The 22014-nt window shown below is 36.0% G+C and overlaps 2 protein-coding genes across 2 annotated transcripts; both read right to left on the bottom strand.

The window, feature by feature from the left end:
- Positions 1-1754: 1754 nt before the first annotated feature.
- zdhhc12a (zDHHC palmitoyltransferase 12a) lies at positions 1755-7850 on the bottom strand. The gene is made up of 5 exons (XM_015046402.1): positions 7574-7850; positions 6131-6270; positions 5915-6001; positions 5238-5404; positions 1755-2280 (listed from the first exon to the last, which is right to left on the bottom strand). The coding sequence occupies exons 1-5, from the start codon at positions 7668-7670 to the stop codon at positions 1947-1949; spliced, it is 825 nt and encodes a 274-aa protein (XP_014901888.1). The 5' UTR covers positions 7671-7850; the 3' UTR covers positions 1755-1946.
- A 2683-nt stretch (positions 7851-10533) lies between these two features.
- slc25a25a (solute carrier family 25 member 25a) lies at positions 10534-18693 on the bottom strand. The gene is made up of 10 exons (XM_015046400.1): positions 18431-18693; positions 16849-16975; positions 16673-16760; positions 16477-16588; positions 14571-14729; positions 13127-13279; positions 12925-13032; positions 12670-12837; positions 12440-12590; positions 10534-11430 (listed from the first exon to the last, which is right to left on the bottom strand). The coding sequence occupies exons 1-10, from the start codon at positions 18590-18592 to the stop codon at positions 11243-11245; spliced, it is 1416 nt and encodes a 471-aa protein (XP_014901886.1). The 5' UTR covers positions 18593-18693; the 3' UTR covers positions 10534-11242.
- Between the last annotated feature and the right edge of the window lie 3321 nt (positions 18694-22014).

The raw sequence follows: 22014 nt of genomic DNA, 5'->3' as shown, positions 1-22014 counted from the left end.
GTTTTGTAGTATGGCCCTAATATTTCCAACTTGTTCTCATGCTACTAAATTAAATTTGCCTAAAACCGTGTCAGTTTATATTAACTGTGAAAATTATCCCTGAAAATGAAAAAATTGGATTAAAGTTTTCAGAATATTATCCTTTTCATTCATCAGCGATTCTGTTTAAGGAATCATCTGCTTTGAACAAAAACCTCCAAATTTTCTATTCCTCTGAAAGTCGATGTTTTGGCTGTTTGGTTCAGCTGACGCAGGAATCTGTAGCGAAACATTTAGGAAACTGTTGTAGCACTTTAAGTTGCTGCTGCTGAGTATTACATGTTATATATGTTTGTCAGAAATGTATTTAAATGTCAGTGAAGCATCCTGAGTAGGAATGTACAGATGTACTCGATCTCAACATGCATATCAAATGTGTTTTAATGTAATTAATAAATACAAAACAAATAAGTACAGTAAAAAAAAAACATGTTTGCCTCTTTGTTGTCTTGTTAAACAGCTAAAAATAAATTACTAACACAGGCAGTTGGAGCTTAAAAGGCATTTAGTGTTGTAATGTTGAGTAGACCTGAGTAAAATAAGGAGCTTTTTTCAGACCAATAATCTGCTTTTTCACATGTTAAAAAATAACCAACAAGATTATTAGCTGTGTTTATAAAATACACGTTTTGACGTCAAACCACCCGTACAGAGACACACTGGTGACGACGTTTCCTGAAGTCAACTGTAAATACGGGAAAAGGTCTCGACAACAAACTCGGTTTGGATTGGATGAAGACAAAAACGAGACGTTTTGTCTTTGTTTTCAATGATTAAACACAATAAATTTAAAGCTTTAAAGTTGCTTTTTTAAAAACAATAATACTGCACAGAAATACTTGAGTTATTGGGCCTTTAAGAAGTCTGCACTGCAAAAACACAAAATATTACCAAAGTATTTTTAGTCTAACTTCTAGTGTAAATATGTTAGTACACTTGAAATAAGACAAAAATAATTTACAAGCAACTTTTAGGAGCTTGTTATAAGCCAGTAATATTGAAATAATCTACGAGTGGAATAAGACATTTTGTGCCATATTATGATCAGTAATATGGTAAAAATGTCTTATTTCACCTATAATGAGGTTAGTCACAATAACAAATTGAACTGGACCATAAATTGACCTAGAAATTATTACAACGCAATAATACTGATGTTTTGAGGCATATTTTAAGTAATACATAGATAATGGCATAATAATGCAAGCTCACCCTCTCAAAGATTAATAAACTTTCATTTTTTAAAGTACACTTAACAGTGTAAGATATTTTAAATATTAAGCAATAAACAATTAGTCGCATATTAAATTTAAAGGAGCTCAATAATTTCCATTCTGAGGCTTAATTTCAGTTTAAATTTTTTTGAAGGGATATTTTGTTTACAGACTTCATAATCCATGTAATTAATGGTTTTAGTCATTTATTTGTATTTTTTTCTGAATATTTAAAATATTTTCCAGTTCTTCTGTAAAATGTTCTTGACAAAATTAAAGGTTTTTTTATTTTTAATAGGACAAACTTGCATTATTATTCTATTATTATTATGTTACTTAAAAATGGTCTCAAAACAATTTATACGATTATCATCAATATAAGTGAATTATTGGCTTACACATAAGCTCCTATATCTTGCTGAAAAGTTACTTTTAAGTTTGTTTTGTCTTATTTTAACATATTTGCATTAGAATAGACCAAAAACAAAATACTTGGTAATCCTTGTAACTCCCTAAAGTGATTTTAATCAACAGTTTTCTAAAACTTTTAAAGCTTTATTTGTAATTTTTGCTGCCTCTTTACTCATTTTCAGAACCCTTTGAATAATAAACAGAAAATTTGGCTCTTTGGAAGCGAAATTTAAAACAAAAATAACTAAAATTCTCCTGCAAAACGTCAGTACTTCCTTCGTTTTAAAATTCGTTGAGTTCAGGCGGGACTTCTGTGGCGTTTTTCTGGTAAACCTGCTCCCACATCACCGTCCTGCAGATGCAGAAGAAATCCCAGAGGTTGCAGAAAACGCCGCGGTCGAACGGGTTCTCCTCGCCGCCGCAGTTCTTCAGGTAGGAGATCCGGTGGCGGGACATGAACTCCCAGGTGGTGCAGTTGATGGAGACGAGGTAGAGGTGGCAGCCCAGCAGCAGCAGCACGACGCCGGAGAAAACCCCGACCACGGCGAGCGCCGCCAGCAGGAAGCCGTTCGCCCGGAACCACAGATCCCACGTCACGCCAGGAGAAACCCCCGAGCTGGAGCAGAAAAACAACAAAAACACAAGTTAGGGACATAGAAAATATATACAAAAAAAAGAGCAAATTTCTGCTAAAAAAATAAATTGTATGATTAATATCAGAAACTTTCTGGAAAAAAACAGGAAATTTCTGGGTTTAAAAAGTTTAAAATTTGTGAGAAAAAATCTGAAACTTTCTGGAAAAAATAAAGAAATTTGTGGGTTTAAAAAATGTTTAATTTGCAAGAAGAAAATCTGAAATTTACAGTTTAATCTCAGAAATTTTATAGAAAACAAAGATTTTTTGAGTGTGAAAAGTCAAAAAATTTGAGAGAAATGGGGGAGCTGTGGTGGTGCAGGGGCAAAGCACAACCTATGCATTGAGGCCTTAGTCGTCATGCCGGTGGTCGCAGGTTCGATTCCCAGCCTGGTGACATTTGCTGCATGTCCTCCCCCTCTCTCATAACCCTCTTTCCTGTCAAACTACTTTCAAATAAAGGCCATTAGAGCCAACAAAACTTTTAAAAAATAAAATTTGAGAGAAAAAATGCATGGACATTTTTGGGTCTGAAATTTACTAGTAAAGAACTCAAATTTTGAGATTAAATCAGAAATAAATAAAAAAAACAAAAACAAGGAAATTTGAGTCATTTACAAATGTTCTTGTTTTTTTTTTCAGAGAAAAATATCTGAAATTTTCCAGAAAAAAAACTATGAAATTTCTCGTGTCAGTCAAAAATTTGAAAAAACAACAAAAAAACTCAGAAATTGTAGTTTTAATCTCAGAAATTTCCCATAAAAAATACAAGTAAATTTTTGAGTTTGAAAAGTCAAAAAATTTTCGAGTGAGTTTCTCAGAAATTGGCATTTTTCCATTTGTGCAATTTTATGGTTGATGTAAACGCAGCTTGTGAAGATTTAAATAAGCGGAGTTGTTTTGAATATAATCTGCTTTAAATGATCCGTATCTTAGAGTCTGGAGATTCAGCTTCCCTCAAGACATCTCAGATAAAGAGACCCAAAGGTTGTTTACGGTGTCTTATGTAAGGCACTTAGGTTTCAGTCAGGGCTGATTAATCAGATCTCCTCTGTCTTCTTCTGCTCCAGGTTCTGTTTCCCAGTGATTTTAATCTAACAGATTATTCTAAAAACAGTTTGTTCACTTTTCAACCACTTTCCAGGAAAGTTTTCAAACTTTTCCAGCACCACTTAAGAAATAGTAAGTTTCAGCTCACTATTTTATATCATTCATTACTGTTATTAGTCTGATCTTGTGTTAATATTCTAAGGTAAACTAAAATCTAACACAATTTTATGTTTTTAAATGTCTTTCTTACTCTAAACATACTCTAAAAAAAATCTCTAAAAAAATATTTCTCATTAAATTTAGCTGTCAATTGGGAAATATAAATAATTTTGCTAAATCTAATTGAGCTAAAACAGAATAAATTAGGTTTGATTTAACTTCAGACACTGAGGAAAAAATGTGTATGATCTTTGTTTTTAAAGAAATTAAGGACTTTTAAAACCTTTAAAACGTTGAATTGGAACTCAAACCCTTGGAGATTTCATAAAACACGTTAAGGTCTTGTGTTTTTACAGCCTCCACTTTATGCGACTCTTGACCTGCTGGTGATTCTCTCGAAGGTTTTATCCTCGACTGTTTAGTCATTTTTAATTGTTTTGTCTTAAACATCAGAGCACATTTAGTTTTTTTAAACTTAAAAATGCTTTTCTGTTTCTTTTTTATAATTATAACAAATAAACAGCAGCAGATTAAGCTTAATAAAATTAAAATGAGATAAAAATTGTGATCTGAATGAGGCTTTAAGGCTCTTCTGGTCATTTAGCTGGAAACTTATGCAGATCCCATGATTGTCCTTGAACAAAACTTTGCAGCTTTCTCTTACACAACCTGCTTTCTCTAAAGATCAGCACGAGTTACCTAACTCAGCAAGACGCAGAGCGATAAAACCGCACAGCTTCCCTCACTCATCCTCCTGAGTTTCCTTCAACATGTTATGACGTCACAAAACATGTTCATTACATTTTTTAACAAAATCATTCGTAGATAAATGGATCTTAATCTGTTCAGTTCTGCATATTTTGAGCTGCTTTCAGAATGAGATGTTTTAGGGCCTCTGTCACTTTAAATCCAAGTAACCTGCTGATGGCCACGCCCCCGACTCTACCTTTACACTCACACATTAAAATGTCTGCAAACTGTGACTGTGTTTTAGGGCCTCTGTACATTTTTTAAAAAACTGTACATTTCTGCAAAGAAAATATCTCAAACTTTGCGGTTAATCTCAGATATTTTCTATTAAAAATTGGCAGTTTATTGAGCTTGAAAATATTTCTGACTTTTCAAATTCAGAAAATTTCCAAGTTTGAAAAGTTTCTTAGTTTGAAAAGTCAAACATTCTCGAGTTGTGAAGTCAGAAAATTTCCAAGTTTCTTAAAGAAAATTTCTGACACGAGTCCCCAAATTTCTGAGTTTTTGACTAGTAAATTTTCAAACTGATATTTTCTTGAGTTTCTTTCTTAAAAATTTCTGAGATTTTTCCCCACATTTCTGAGTTTTCTTCTACAAAATATTAAATTTTTAAAACTAAAATTCCCACGTTTTTTCAAGAAAACTTCTCAGATTAATCTCAAGATTTTTCTCTAGCAAATTTTTTATATAAAAAGTGAAAACTCAGACATTTCTTGTTTTTTGTTTTTAGAAAATTTATTTTTCTTGGAAATTTTTGACTTTTCAAACTGAAACTCCCTTGTTTTTTCTGAATGATTTCTGAGCTTAATCTCAAAATGTTATTGAGTTTTATGGTGGAAATGTTCTTTTTCCCCCTTTTTTTTTTTTTAAGCACTTGGGCTAATTTTAGAAGCAGTTGAGACCCAAACGGAAGAACACAAATGTTCAAAATGTGAATTTTGCATGATGCTAGAGCGTGTAGAAGTGCCCAGTGGACGTACAGAGCGATGTGAAGGGCCCACAGCAGCACCAGCAGCTGGACCAGCAGGTAGACCACGAACCAGCGGTGGTTCCTCTCCCCCACGCAGTTCTCGATCCAGGGGCAGTGATGGTCGAAGCGCCGCACGCAGTGTTTGCACGTCTTACAGTGCTTTGCTCTCATTGGCTGCTGCTCAGGACACACACAGCAAGACAAACACGCCATTTTATTAATCATGCAGTCACAAAAACAAACTTTAAATTCTTCACATTCTGTCACATTACAACCAAAATGATGTATGCTGTTTGAAATGTTTCACAAATACAAATCTACTACTGATTCTTTTATTAATCACTTATTCTGATGATTAAACAATCGGACAAAAAAATTGCCACGTTATTCATATTTTATTTAACCTCGTAGGCATTTTTGTACATTAAAAGATGCAAATAAACAATTCAATTTATTTTTTAAATAAAAAATAAAATATTTTACTACCTATAATGCACCAACATAGCATTCCTTTACTGAATTTGAACAAGGTGAAACAAAAAAAAAATCCAGCTGATCAAAAGCAGCAGATATCCAGAGATAAACTTTGAATAAACCAACAGATTCAACCAGCAGGACGTGAAGTCAGCTGGGCAGAAAGTTTTAGTGGCGGATCAGAAGTTTCTGGAGCCGGTGGGGACCGGTTACCTGCAGCAGGCAGAACCCGCAGCGCCGCAGCCGAGGGGTCGACGGCTGAGGGATCATCGACTCCATTTCTTCATCTGACCCTTCACCAGCCCGCATACGAAACACACAGATGTGGGTCAACATCTGACACCCAAGCTGTGTCTCAAATAGTAAACACTATTTATATCCTTGCTGCCTGCTTTTTTTTGTAAGGAAACACATTTTTATTAAATTTATTCTAACCTTAAACGTGTCGGTGAGGACAAACCCAGGATCCATTAAAGAGACGGTGAAATACAAAAGCACCGACAGCAGGACGAGCAGGAAGAACAGCGCAGGCAGCAGCAGCTCTCCTCGCTCCTCACATCGCCGCAAATCTGCACACACATTTATTTATTTCATGAGACAGTCAGACTTGACCTTTGACCTCTTTCTTAAAGAATAAATGTGATATTTGTGTTTAATTCTTTATTTTGTTTAAGGATGTTTGGCTCAGTAAACCTGGAACAGATTTTGCGGTGTGATGGACTGCAAATCAAGAATACAACAGCATTTTAGTAAAAGTAAATCTCTGCCCAAAGTTTTTTTAGATTTATCTCAGAAATTTTGTTTAAAAAAACTCAGAAACTTCTGAATACTAAAAGTTGAAAATTTGTAAGTTTTGGAAATTTTATGAGTTTCAAAAGTCAAACATTTTTTACTTTAAGTCCATGTAGAAAATTATCAACTTTTGAAACTATTTTTTTCTTGAAAATGTCTGAATTCACACAAATTCTCAATTTTTGGAGTTGAGCAATTTCTTTTTTTTTTCTGAGATTAATCTCTTGTCTTGCTTTTTTTTACTTTCAGCACTTAGAAATTTCCTTGTTTTTTTCTAGTAAATTTCTGAGATTTTCTACAAAAATTTTAACATTTCAGGTTCAGAAATTTCCAAATTTTTTCTAGAACATTTCTGACTTATATGGTGGAAATTTACTTCTTTTTATACCTAACTGCATTGATTCTAATGCCATTGTATAAGAATGACACACATTTAATTTGAACATTTAAATCATCTTACATTGAAAAAGTGAGGTACAACACATAATATTTGCCATGCTTTTTAAATTATCTTTAATTTTACCGTAAATGATACTCCAACAGAAGACTTTGGCACACCCAAATCTACTTTTTATTAAGTTATTAAACTTGGCTAGAAATAAAAAATATGACTCAAGAAAGTGACTCAAATTTTGTTCTTAATGAGAATTTTATTTTCTTCATTATTTTCAATTGATCCCAAATAAAAAGAAAATTAAAGCTGAATGTCTTTCAGATTTTCAATGATTTACAAATTCGTTTCTATATAAAATTTGACAACTTTATTTGTTTAATAAATAGGATCTCATAACAGTTATTAAATTGTCATACAGCAGTTGTTGTCAGTCAGAGGCTTTTTCAGATTCGTTGCAAGACTGACTGCTGCAGGAGAACCTTCCTGCCCACATCATCGTTATCCACCATTTTTTTCTTTTCTTTTAATTGAATTGCTTTGTTGTTCAACAGCAAAAATATGAATTACTCATTTAACAGAACCTAAGATGGAAAACTCAAAACGCCTCTAATTAATCGGACTTAAATATTCTTTACTTTGACAGAGACATTGCTGTACAGGTAAACTGATGGTTTAAATAAACTCACCTGTGTTGTGCAGGAACAGAATGAGGGTTACGACCCAGGTAAGCACGGTGTGACCGACCCGCACCAGAAAACCCGACCGGAACAGACTCTGGACCATCCTAACAGCAACACGACCTCCGGTAAGGTCCTGACTAAACAAACAAAAGAAAATCACAAAAAGTCTTTATCTGCCCGACGAAATAAACCTAAAACCCATTTTGGAACTAGCTTCACTAATTAGCCCTCACTGGAACCCCTTAAATTGAAATACTTCCGTGTTTTGGTATGGTAGCCTCCGCAGGACAAATTGTGCGAACTCAACAACCGTTTAAATGTTCTCATCTAAATTAAAATCAAATTCAAAATACTTCAATTGAATATTGTTGTAAATCATATTATCCAAGGTTTTTCAAACAACTGTTGAAGATCCTAATAGCAGTAGCCAGGAAGGACATCCTGTATCAGTCTGTATCACAGTGACTTTGAAGAAGCCTCTGACTGAAGAAACTTCTAAAGCAATCAGTTTTTGCACCATTATCTCCAGTGATTCCAGAACAGAACCAGCCATCTTTCTCAGTTCTTTATGTTTTTAAGTCCCTGGTGCTGATGCTGCTGGACCAACAGATGATGGCAGAGGAGATTATACTCGACAACATAGCATTCAGAACCTGGATTTGCAATAATTCATAGTTCCCACAAATCTGAACCAGAAGGGATCTGCGCCACTGAACCACCATCTTGGCAGGCAAGCACAGTGCAAAGCATAGATGAACCATGGCTTTGAAACCAACAAAAACGCAAAAATTAGACTCATTAGAATCGAGTAATAATTGTAACATACTTGTATTGTTTATAAATTAAATAGGAATGAGCTTGAGCTTGTTTATTAACAATTAGCTACAGACACCCATCAATATGGCTGTCAGCTACAAAACTCTGACGTAACATGAGAACTTTGCATTGATCCAAAGAGCGCCAGTAATGTAATATCTGATTGGCTAAACAAGAATTAAGATTTTGGAGTGGCCTAGTTAAAGTAAAGACTTGAATCAAATCAAGATGCAGTGGGATGACCTTAAACAGTCTGATAGGTATTACAACCTTCCAATGTGGCTGAATGAAAACAATTCAGTAAACAAGAGTGGGTCACAGTTCCTTGGTTAAAACTTTTTGATGATTGAAACATCTACCAAGAAGAAATAAAAACAAAAGTTATTTAAAAAATAACTGGACCTTTTTAGATGTGTTGGTGTGAGTTAGTTGTGTTTTCATAATGAATCATCTCTGATCTGCTCACAGCTCATCCAACAATCAAGAAGAAAGAATAAATTTAAAGGTCACAGCGTTTTCAGTCGTTGGTCTACTCAAAGCACGGTGAGTCACTTCCTGACAGACTTCAGAGTGACTTTAATCTCTGTATTTCCTGAGACTCCTGGATGCTTCTGGGAAACAGTCAGGCTAAAGTACAAGCAGTCCAGTCCTCAGAAAATTACTGTTTAACTTAAGCAGAAACATTTTATGCCTGAGTGAGAAATTTACATAAATCTGATGAGACTGGAGTGAAGTTGTGTTGAATATATAACCCTGTATTTTTTAAAGTGGGCATCACAATCCACAGCAGCTCTTTATTTAAATAAGAGTTACAGCACTTGATTTCCATTTGGCATATTTTTAATTGGTTTGTTTAGTGTTTTAAACCAACACTTTTAGTATGTAATATTTAAATGTGCTGACATCCAAATTCCACAGGTGGGAAGTAAGAAGTTACATTTTAGAAACTTTATGAATCATTACAAAAAATAAGTATTTTTAGAAATAGTTTTACTCCATCTTTTGTCCCATCACTTAATTTGTTACATTTCATAGAAATCAGTTTTCACGTTGACCTTAAAGCGTTTTTTTTAATTTTATTTTTTTGCAATTAAAAAAAAGGAAAAACCAAATTTTGTTGATCATGATGGGTTTGTAAAAGCAGTAAAAAGAGTTAAACTACAAAGAAGGTAAATGTTTTTTTAGGCTTTTCTGGGTGATAACTATATTTACTTAATTTTTCTGAATAAAAAAATACTTTTAGGATTATTTTTACTTTTACTTGAATCATTTTATTATGAAGTCTTTCTACTCTTAAGTAAAATTTCTAGATTTTCTACCCAGATTGATAAAACATGTTTTAACCAGAGATTCACCAGACTCAGACACACACCTGCAGTTTTGATTAAAATGTTAATTTTTCCAAATCAGTTTCTTTCAATAAAAAACTCTTTCGCCCGACTATTTTTGTTGCTTATATGAATTATAGTCATTTTTGTTCTTAAAATACCAAAATTTCCACTTAACTTTGTTTTGGTCCATTTGACTATGTAATATTTATAAATGAAAAGTCCAAGTACTTGAGTCAACTTTCACCAAATACTTTAGTAAAGTAATTTCTATTATCTACTTACTTGAGTAAAAATATGAAGTGCTGCTAATTGAGTAAAATTTTTGGGTTTTCTACCCACCTCTGGTATTAAGTAGGTATTTAACCTTTTGATTAATAAAAATAAAATTCTTGCAACCACAAATTATTTTTGGTAATTTGTATTACATCATGATTAGTAAATTTTTGTGTTTAATTTTAAACTTATCAAAATTGTAGGATTTCAGATGCAAGTTTATGTTTTTAAATTGGAGTCAGATCTTCAAAAAAAAAAAACAAACACCTTTTTTAAGTATGTAATTTATGACTCATGGTAAATTTCCATTTATTGAAATCCTGGTAAAGCCAGGATCCAGAAGATTTATAAAGTTTGACAGAAAACTGATTCAGTCTTGTGCAATACTTATTTACCCTGGAAGTAAAAATTCATTTAAAACCAGATTTTTTCCCCAAAAGCCACCGCTTTCAAATCCTGAAACAGTATTTCCCAACTTCTCAGTTTGTCATTCAGACAAAAAAACCAGGATGATCTACATGCAAAATAAAACAAAACAGCAGAGACTTAATGTAATTATGCTTTTATTTGGATCAAAATGGTCCATTAAAATACTAAAACATCTTTATTCTGAAATTATACTCATTCTGCATTGATAAGTCATTTATAAGCCCTTCTAACATTGATTAAAGTGCAAAATGCTTCATATTTCCCTCCAGAGCTTTTGAACATGTGCTCATAATACATTTCCCTTAAACCTGAGGTGAACATTCAAGACAACAATCCTCCAAAAGGCACAGAACATGTGCCGACTTCCAGCTTTTAAATACAAAAATAAAAACGTCACACGACTACAGTTAGTGTTTAGTGGATGTTAAGGCGATCATCCCACACCATAAATTATAATAGCACTATTGGCTTATTCCCTTCATCTAGAGAATAAATAAATACAGGAGGGGTGGAAATAAATAGCCACTCAACTAAAAAGGATGAGGTTTGTGCAAAGATGTTCCCTCTTTAGGATGAAGAGGCAGAACTGATAACGGCTACAGAGCATTTTAATGCTACAGTCAGTAGCTTACAGAGCTACACAAAGACCTGGACAGACTCGAGCCCAAACATTTGGTCCTCGATTTCGACACTTAAAAACATAAATAGCAGCGGTCGTAATCCTGACATCCTGAGCTCACAGAGTCCATAATCTCCTCCTCTTCCTCAGCCTGACGTCAGCTGACATTCACAGAATGAGACTCCTAACGCCGGGCGGGTCGGCGGCTCAGCGCGACGTCACCCCCAGCTGAGTCTTGAGGTGTTCGTAGACGACGTAGCTGATGCTGACGGCCGGGATGACCTTCAGGAAGTTTGGGGCCAGGCCTCTGTAGAGCCCGGCGGGGCCTTCGTTCTGCAGGATCTGCCTGAAGACGCCCGTCATGGACGCCTGCTGGTGGTTACCCTCCGTCACAGCTGCAGAAATTAAGATAAAATAGTGAAGAGTTTTCCTCAGTCACCTGAAGCACGTGTCCGACTTCACTCAGGTTTTATGTGGCTCGAGACTTCAATGACAAAATAAGTCAGTATTTTTATTATCTTGCGTTCATAGAAGTTCACTCAAAATTCAGATGTTTTTGCACCGATGCCTAATTTCCCACAAAAATGGTGAAAAACTTTGGGTTCAAGTCAGTGCAAACTCCCACCTGCAGGTGACAGTATTTTACTTTTACTACACTGCTGCCTCAGACCTGATGTCAAAACATCATGCATTTGCAATTACTGCCTAATCTGCCGCAAATATTTCTAATTGGCGCTGCAAAATCTGTGAGGGATTAAACTGCAAACATCCCTTCTTGTTAATTGTAGTTCCCAACAAAAAGGAGCCATAAAATCTTTAATACATCTAATCTTAGATAAAATGTGCTTCACATCGACTGATTAGAAGTTCATTCCCTAGAGTGATAAGAGTTTTAGTCTGATGCATAAATCAAGTCTAGAGCAGCAACTGTTATTTTAATAATCCTTTTTATACATTAGAAATACAAGATGCAACAATTAAATTTTTTAAATAAAACATTTTATGCATAAAATCCAACTACATATCATTTGTAGCAAAGGAAGTGATTAATAGCTTCTTTTTTTTTTTACATTTTAATTGGGTGAAACTAAAACTTTGTCATGTACATATTTGCATACAAAGGTTTTTTTTAATTTTAAATACAAAATGTTTATTTTTTTGTGCAGTTTTGGCCTAATTTCTGCTTTGATTGTGCTGTTCTTTTATCAAACTGCTTTCTTTAGTTTGTTGTGCAATTTTATGATTAATTTACACATTTAATCATTTTTAGTCATTACAATTGCTTGTTTTGATTTTTGCCCTTTGAGAACTAAGGATATAAGGAGCATTATAAATAAATTCTAGGATTATTTCAGTAGTTTATTAATGGTCCTAAATGGGAGCCAGAGAAGAACTCAGTCTCACCTTGTGCCTGCATGCGGGTTCGGACCAGCGCCAGGGGGTAGCTGGCGAGCTGACCGCAGGTACTGGACACTGTGCCGCAGGCCAGCAGAACCAGAATGCCCGGGTCGGTGCTGTTGGCGCCGTACTGCTGCAGATAGCCGTTCTTCAGCGTCTGAAACCACAAAACCCAGAAATTAAGACTTTGTGGCTCATCAGAACCAAAGTTTAAAGCTAGAAGAGTCCGTTCTCACCTCGTACACGGCCAGGTCGATACCGGCGTACGGGATGATGCCCAGCATGTTCGGGACGTAACCCTTATAAAACGCCCCGAGGCCTTCTTTCCTGAAAATCTGCTTGGCGCAGTCCGAGATCCCGGCGTACTGGCCGGTTGTCCTCAGAGCGAGACGGGTTTTCAGAACCTGAAAAGAAAGAAGACATGTTACTAAATGCAGACCTCTAAAGCTGACGGTTTTCCAGGTAGGAGATCTAAATAAAAGGATAATCACCTCCATGGGGTAGATGGTGCTCTGGGCAATTACTCCGGCTAAAGAACCTGCCACAAATCTCTCCAGGATGCTCAGAGTCTCCTTGTCGCTGCCGATTAGACGCTTAATCTGCAGAAACCCATTCAGAAAAAAAAGCACATCAATGGAGGACGAATGCCGGAGATCAGAGCTTAAATTTCTCAATTAGAGTCTCTTCTGTTACCTGCTCATAGGCCATGAACTTCAGGGCTGATTCAGGAGCGATTTTGATGACATTCACCCCGTTCCCCCGCCACAGCGACCTGGTGCCGCCCTCCTTGATCATCTGCATGAGCCCGCTCATGATGCACATGTTGTTGGTTCGAGATCCATAAACCTGAGAGGGAAAGAACACCCAGCAGGTAAATAAAACGAGTTTAAAAACTTTATTTTAATGGCGATTAAGTCAGAGTCAGATCATTATGAATTAAGTTTAAGACCTCTATTGATCAATGTTATTTATATCTTTTTTCACCCCAATTATTAAATTTGATAGACGCCCAAGAACATAGACAAACTAAATAAAACCCTAGTTTCCCTCCACAGTAACAGATTGAATAATTTTATTTCAATAGCAAAGCCTGGTGTTTGACCACCATGTTTAAAAATCCAGTCTCTCTGACATCAGAGTTTGTGTTCCAACAAATACTGCTCCTAGAACAGTGCTAGCATTAGCACCGTAAACCGTTTATTTTTGGGGGAAGGGATTTTCGGCACGTCAGCGATCATAACTGACATTAGTAGCATTAGTTGACAACATCACAGGTGAGCCAAAACCGAAAACTAACATCGTCCGGTAAATTTACAATTAGCCATAATAAACGCAAAAAAACAAGCGAGCTAGCTAGCAGCTAGTTAGCGGTAGCCTCAACCGCCGCGTCACAGAACGTAACGATGATGGTCTGCGCCCGCAGCTCGATCCGTCCTCTGACGGAAAGTCGCAGTTTTTTCCCTTCACGGCCGATTAATTAGTTCAGCCTCCATGAAACGTAATGTTGAGTTCCAGCTGTAATCGGAAATGGAAAGTACAGGCTTCCCAGTCGAAAAATAAAATGGAAGACAATATTTATGAGCGTTGTCATGTTGAATGCGGTTACCACAGCGTAAACCGCGTTGTAGTTCCAACTTCCGAATTCATTAGACCATTTCTTTAAAAGGCATTCGAGACATTTTAATGCCTCAACTTCAGATTCATCAATTTAAGACTTAAATATGTTGACACTCTGGGTTTTTGGGTGATCTGGGAACATTGACATCTGGGCTGCACAAAGCTCCAGCCAACTGGGTCAGGTTGGTTTAACTACAACTGATATGTTTCTAATCAATGAAAAGGTCAAAGTCAACTTTCATTCTGACGTAAACTGGAGCTGCTGGCACATCATGACTTGGCACAGGGCACCCCTAATCGCACTGACGACAAGAAGATTTCAAAGTCAAGGGTGTGACGCTTGTTCCCGAGACCCGATTGGCTGGCGGTACATCGAGAATCGGTCCATGGACTGTTTGTCCAGCCCTTAACCAACTGTTAAAATTTAACTCGTTTATGGTGCAACCCAACGTTAAGCAACGGAGAAGTAGTCACTGCTCTGATTTTTTTTTTTGTTTTTTTTGTTTGACGGTCCTCTTACCTGCATCATGACTTTGAGACGGTCCAGCGGGGCGGTGCAGGTTCTGGAAACGGCTCCAGCTCCTCCACCTGCGGCCAGATGCCTCCACCACATCCCAGTCTGCTTCTCCTCCATGGTGAACTCATCAGGCACCATCAGGTTCTCACCCACATCAAATATCTGCCAACAAAACAGTTCAACTTTTAGGAAAATATCTCCCAAAACCAAAACTGTTATATTTTAATTTAAATTGTTCAATTTGCAAAATGACAAATTTTTTATTATGTTTCTGGATTTCTAATCTGCCGATTTGGAACAATTTTAAATTTGAGGAGCAAAGAGTTTTGATATTTTTACATCGGTTTTGATTGGGGACTAAAATTGCTCCATTTTCAGATGGTGTGGTTCACTTTCACTCTACACTGCAAACAATTTGAGAAACCTGGGCTGGTGTGGATGCACACTTAACCTAATTTATGCACCAAACTATCTGAGTTTTGTTAAAGTCAAAACTTGCATCCAAGTTGGTAAATGCTTTTCTAGTCCATACCAAAGCCAATTTATTGCAGATTTGTTGGTGCAAGCTAGCAACATTCCTTCAATCGTCTTCGCTTTGACCCCTGAGGATTTTCTCATTAGTGACAAAGCTCTTCTGTGAAGGGAAAATATGAGTCACCAGGCAGGTTGTCTTTTCATAGTAAGGGTCAAGCCAAGTCACCGTCACGGATCACACGAGTCGGATTTAAAATAATTATTGGGGATTATTACAAAGGGCTTTGACGCAGATTTTTAATTCGGGCTCCTCAAACAGAGGAGGAGGCGCTGCTGCTTTAAGGTGATCAGATCCAGGAACCGACTGCTTCCGGTTTTTAATCAACTCCGATCCCTTTTACCGAGAATCTGAACTGTAAGCACAGTATGTGGACAGTAATCAGAGGGAAAAAAGGACAAAGACGAGGCGAGAATGTGATTAATTTTGTAAACAAACTGACTGGATTTACTGTCCTGGTCAAACCCTCCAGCAGCTGAGGTTTCATCACTAATTCACAATGTTCTTGGCGCGCAGTGAGGAGCGACCGACTCTATTCTCGTCTCTGTCATGAGTCCAGGCTGCAGGGCTGCACATCGGGATCCAAAATAACCTGCAGGTCTGCACCGGTTCTGACTTACTGCTGCCCTCGTTTACATAACAGCTCAGCAAGTTGGAAAATCTTCCCAACATAATCCCCACTGGAATGAGCCTCATTTCTTTTCACAGGCCTAATGGAGCTTAATGGATGACGCACGACCTGTGCAGACTGATCTCCGAGGAAGCAGGAAAACAAACAAGGTGCGACACCCTGATTGCTTTGATTAGCACGATAGCAGCCATATTGATAGGTCTTATCAGGGAAAATGGGTTATCTCTATATTTATGTAATACAGGAAGAGTTTGAATTTAATTTGTAAAGCTAACATTTGACCTCCTTTCCAGATTTGGGTAGGAACCAGTTACATTTACCCGAGTAGCTTTTTACATTATATTTCTAATTGAACTTTCTAAACCATTTGAAAGAAGGTTTCATGTTCGATCAGGGCAGTCAAGCTGCACTTGTGTTAAAGTTTTATATTGAAAGAAACCAATTTGGGGAATTTTTTTTTTTTTTGGCCAATTGTGTGAAATATTTTAATTTTGATCTTTAAAATACCTTCATGTCCACTAAACTTTATATTTTGTCATTTACAAACATCAAGCGACTAATAATTTGATCAGTTACTCACTGCCTGAATTGCCTTTTCACCAAATGCTTTTTTACTCTTCAGTCATTTCTTGGCAGCAACTTTTTACTTTCACCCAAGTAAAAACATGTAATGCGTTTAATTTCCCTTTGGGGTTAATAAAGTATTCTTGAATTGAGTTGGGTTAAAGTCAGAATGAGGAACTAACCGTGGAGTGTTTCCAGTAAAGGATGATCTCAGGAACGTTGTCAGTCTTCTCCGCCATCGGGTATTTACTCCAGTCTTTGCTGCCAATTGTTATCGTCCCATTCTTATCCATACTGAAAAAAAGAGAAATTAGTATGATAAGCAAACCAAGCATCAACAGGAGGGCAAGTGTTTTTTTTTGTTTTTTTTTTAATTACCTCTTCAAGACTGTCTCTGCATGCTGCAGGGAAATATGGACGCCAAGGTCACGAAGCGACTGCATCAACTCTTTGGCGTCGATGCGGCCTAGAAAGACAGAAACAGATCAGAATCTGCTTAGTCAGAGCGAAACAAAAGGCCAATGCCACAAGCATGAGAAAAAGTGGCTGCATACCGGCATTCTTCCTGTCGAGACTCTTCACCACCAGTTTCAGGTCTTTTTCGTAGTCCTGCATGTAGTGAACGAACTCCTCAAAGTCCAGCTGCCCATCTGCATCTTTTTCTTCACTTTTTAGAGTTTTCTGCAATGAAATTAGTGATTATTTGCCTATTTCCCCCCAAAACTAAATGCAGATATCAATTTCTCTGAAGGGAACACCATCTTGCAGAATCAGTCAGTCACCTGGCAGTAAATCTAATTAAACCGCTTATAAATGAAGAGCTGCCAGTTCGAAATGTACAGCATGTGGGAACACCAATAAGTCACGACACCGGAGATTTAAAGGAGTGCCCCCTTCACCATGAAGGTATCACTCCATACCAACATCTATCTTTAACATCCCAATCAGGCTGACCCGCCAACTGTTTTAATCCCGTCTGGCTTCAGACCTGCTGAGCTATAACAGGGACAGAGAAACTGGCTGTACTCCAGGCTGGATAGGACAGATACTTGACCTGCAGACCAGAGTGCAGGCATATGACTGTAACGATACCCTGCAGAGACATTTCAGCCAAGCCATGCAGCTCATGCAAAAGCACAAGGGCATAAATCTGACTTGGAATTGATTTTAGGAATTTAAACAATAGGAGTTTTGGTCTGCAGGATGTTAAGGTTTATTACGGTCTTTATAATCTTCCGATAAGGACTTAAATAAGAACCATAAAAACTGATTTCAGTTGAACAAACCTCACTCTGAAATGGTTTAATTTTATAACTAAATCTCTGGGATATTGAATCATTTTCAGTCCAAGTTATCTTCAATTTTACAAGTGTCGCTGCGCACCAAAAACTGATTTTTATACTGAAGCACTGTAAAATAGTCAGCAGCTGATAGTGACTTAACAAGGCCCTAAAATGGCTTAGAAGCTCATTTTAAACATTAAAAAGAATAAATAAATAATTTCTGAACAAATAAAGTCTGAAAAAATAAATTGCATTGCATCAATGCCACCCGTTGCAGTTGCAGGACATATTGCTTTTTCCTTTTTTTCAAAAAAATATCCATTTTGCATTGGCAATAATCATAGTGTCATAAATGTTGCCTTTATATAATGAGCTGTTTGCACAATTTGCGGTGACAAATTATATGGAGGAGCAGAGCTGCGTTGGAGTAAATTCCAGTGTTTTCCGGCACCATGTTGGGTTGAAAAAAGGCGGAATTAGCCCGATCTGATTGACCTTGCGTGCTGACCGCATGAAAGGAGGAATTTCCCGGAGAATTGAAACGACTCGTTCAGAAATGATACACTATCAAAATAGAAACATTATTGATATACAGTTTTAATACGGAAGTACGAACTGATTTAGTTTCATTATAACTACTGAATAGGCTTAAGAGAAGTCTAAACTTAGTAAAAATTTTTGAAACCGGTCTTTTCTACTGTGCGGCCTACACTTCCGCCCGCCGAAAAACTGCTGTCTAACAATGAAGTAGAATATTTCTAAATAAATATATATAAAGTTTAGATGATTTAAAAATTTGTTTCCATATAGTTTTAGTTGATGATAAGGAGAATAGTGAATTAATCTGTCCTACCTTTCTCCACTTTTGGTAGGTAGAGAACTCCTGGGAGGGCAGGAACACGCTGAGTTTGTTGAACAGCGACTTCAGCTCCGACGGTAGTCCGTTAGATTCAAAATACTCAACTTCCACTGGGTCCGAGTTGGACACGGGGACATAAAGGCACAGACCCAGCATGATTAGCTTCGATAAGTTTAAAATAAACTACAATAAATAAATAAATAGTTCTCAGTGGCGTCCTCCTACGCGGGCTGACACTGAATGCCGGTGACACGCAACCGGCTTCTAAAGAATGTCAAGAGGCTCCTCCTCTTCCAGGAATAGTTTCATGTCATTGGCTCATCACACACCCGGGAATACGTCACTTTACTACTAACCAATCATTGAAGCCCTCCATTGATTGAAGGGAGACAGAGTCATATGACGGAGGAATGAACTCGAGCACTCTCTTGAATTAACTATGTGGAATCTATCGACCAATCCTGTCAGCTTTTGTCCAGCACGTGAAAAATTGACCAATCAACTATTTATATGAAGTTTAAAAGGTGATAGACGAGGCTGTTTCCCGCGAAGTGTTTTATCAAGAAGCTCTTCTTACACATAAAATCAATATGGATATAAATATGGACGACGGATCCTGCCAAAATTCGCAATAAACATATAAATAAATAAATGGCTTGATGAAGTTATTAAGGTGCCAAATATTGTATACAAAAATAAGAACTGTCTCCTAATTTATTAAATTATACAATTTAATGTTAATACTATTGTTAAATCAGTTGTAATTTAATATTAACAGCATTATTTAATTTTCCATTTCTTTCTAATCTTTCCTTATTTTTTCATTATTTATGTATTACTTCTAAAATTAAACAATGCAAAATAAAATATATGTTCTTGTGTTATATTATTTCATTAACTTATATGTTAATTTGGCATATGTATATATATATATATATATATATATATATATATATATATATATAGATATATATATATATATATATATATATATGTCATTTATATTTGTAAATGACATATTTATTGCTCTCTACTTTCTTTTACTCTTAAATAACACATAAGACAAACAAAAACTACAATAAAATCAGTATTACAAAACCACAGTACAAAACACAGTACAAAAGTTCACAAACAGATCTTTTTCTATTTCTGCATTTTAATATTTTCATATGCATTAGGATAAGAACTAAACTATGCATTCTACAGTTTTGGTTGTACCTAATAGCCTTACTGAGGGGCCAAACAAACAAAGAACTATGCAAGCTCTATAACAATGAATGTTTTTACTCATAGATTCAGGCACTGAGTCTCCTGACCTTGGTTTGCATTCTTCTCTGATTCCTGCTTCAGGGAATAAACAATAAATCAAAAACCTCTGTGACATCACAGCAAACCCAGTAGCCTCTGAGAAATGTTGGTTCTGTTGTGTTCTGTGAGGTGTTGTTGTATTTGTTGCTGTTTGTGTTTTGCCCTGATACCAGCATGCGCATCCTGTGAAGGCTGTTGGACATAAACTGCGTCATGAAAAACGAGCACCAAAAGCAAAAAATTTAAAGGTGTCAAGAGGTCAGCTGAACATGTATCAGGGTTGGTTAAAACATCTTAAAGATGCCTCATGATGAGGACCTTCCCTTATTTTCTTCATTTGTTTTTCCTTCAAAAAGGGGAAAGGTGACTTTCTGAGTAAAATTCCTACCTACCCACTAGTATTTATACCTTCCCATCAAGGCACACTTCAGTCCATTTCTGAGAATTACCTTGAGGTTTATCACCATTATTCAAATATTGCCCATTCAAACTCCACCCACATTTCTTTAAATTCTCCCCAAAACAGCCAGACTTTCTTGTAATCTTTTAAATATACAATTCATTTATGAATGAATAAATGCTGCACATCAGTCACATGATGCAATCTGTTGGGTTTCCTTTGATAGAAACTTTTTAAAATACTATGAATAATTAATTGAGTTTATGCTGCTATTTATTAACTTGAATAAACTGGAATTGAAATGACTGCTTTGGTTTTGTTTTGTTTTGTTTTTTTTGTTTTTTTTTACAGTGTATTGAGATAACATTTGTTGTGAATTGGCACTAGATAAATAAAACTGAACACATTACATAATTTTTTACTAAGAAATGTTCTCTGGTAATAAAAAAGCAGTTTGGTAAATAATTTCAAATTGAAACTTCCACAAAATAAAATGTTTTTTATTTTGAAGAAAAAGATTGATATTTTTTTTATTTGTTTGTATTTCAATTGATGAAATCCTAAGAGACTCATAAAATAAAGCTGTTCAACTGGTATAGACATTGTGATGGGTAAATTAGCTTTGACAGGTTTGAACTTTATTTCTCATTCGCTTTCAATAGGAAAAACATGATTAGTTGCCAGAGGCCTCTTGTGATGTCATCAGAGGCATATAGACTGGTAAGCTTGTTCCATGGAGGTTTTATTTTATAATTTTTTAAATAATAATTCACAGCAAAGAAGTAAAGCAGTAAAACAACTGAAACTGACATGTTGTTATATAGGTGAAACAATATTTAAGGAGATTTTAGTACATTTTTCAAAAAAGTATTGTTGGTAGCTTCAAAAAGGTATTGCGTAAAAGTTTACAGATTTACTTTTGAACCAGATTTTTAATTATTTATTTTGTTAAGCCTCTCACTGTTATCTGTGAATCATTCAGTGAAACAAATCATAAACCCAAGAGATAAAAAAGGGCTGGGTCCAAATGTTACAGCTGTTCAGGCAATGCTAAAAATCCACACCCATCCCCTAATTCACCTTCACCTTTACCGCCTTTTTTAATAATCCATAACAATTTCAAATTCAAACATTCATATGCCATAAGTTTTATGACGTTTACATCTGCAATTTGCAAGAGGTTTGGGTATGTTGCATGTTTTAACCTGTGGTTGCAAATGTGGGCGATTATAAAGTTTTTTTTAGAAAAACAAATGCTCAATGTCTTCTCCTTTATCTGAGTTTAATGATTTATTGTAACAATTTTTCTTCCAAGCAAAATCAAAAGATTTTGTTTCTTTTGAAATGAACTTAATCCTAAAACTTCAAAAGTTTTTCAGGAGTCTGTTTGAAAAGAAACTATTAAGAAATGTCGGCTGACTCATGACTTTTGAACGCTACTGAACAAGTAAATATGGCGCCACCTTATTTGCTTTATTAAATGTGTGGAACGAATTGTCTGCTGTGCTGTGTTCAGAAGCCAGGTCATGGAGTACAGAGGCATTTTCTGAAAGGGATTTAACTTAACCTAAGGACTTTATGATTATCCAAACAGTTTGAACCAGGCACATTTGATAGACATGGGCAGTTGCCCAGGGCAGCATTTAAAAGAGGAGGCACACAATCACCGACTGCATCAGTTGCATTTTACCCAAATTTTACCATTTACCATTGCCTTGAATATATAGTTCTCATGTTGCCTTGAATATATAGTTCTCCTACCACCTTGGTAGGTATTCGTACCAGTTGCTATGGAGTTGCTATGACAACAATGAAAAAAAAAGCCACAAGCTTAGAACTAGCTCTTGCCTCGCTCCTATCTAACTTAACA

This window comes from Poecilia latipinna, unplaced genomic scaffold (assembly GCF_001443285.1).
Source record: "Poecilia latipinna isolate Pla-1442-1.1 unplaced genomic scaffold, P_latipinna-1.0 Scaffold779, whole genome shotgun sequence".
Taxonomy (NCBI): Eukaryota; Metazoa; Chordata; class Actinopteri; order Cyprinodontiformes; family Poeciliidae; genus Poecilia; species Poecilia latipinna.
Note: the sequence above shows the minus strand (reverse complement) of the source record. Positions and strands in the feature narration are given on the sequence as shown.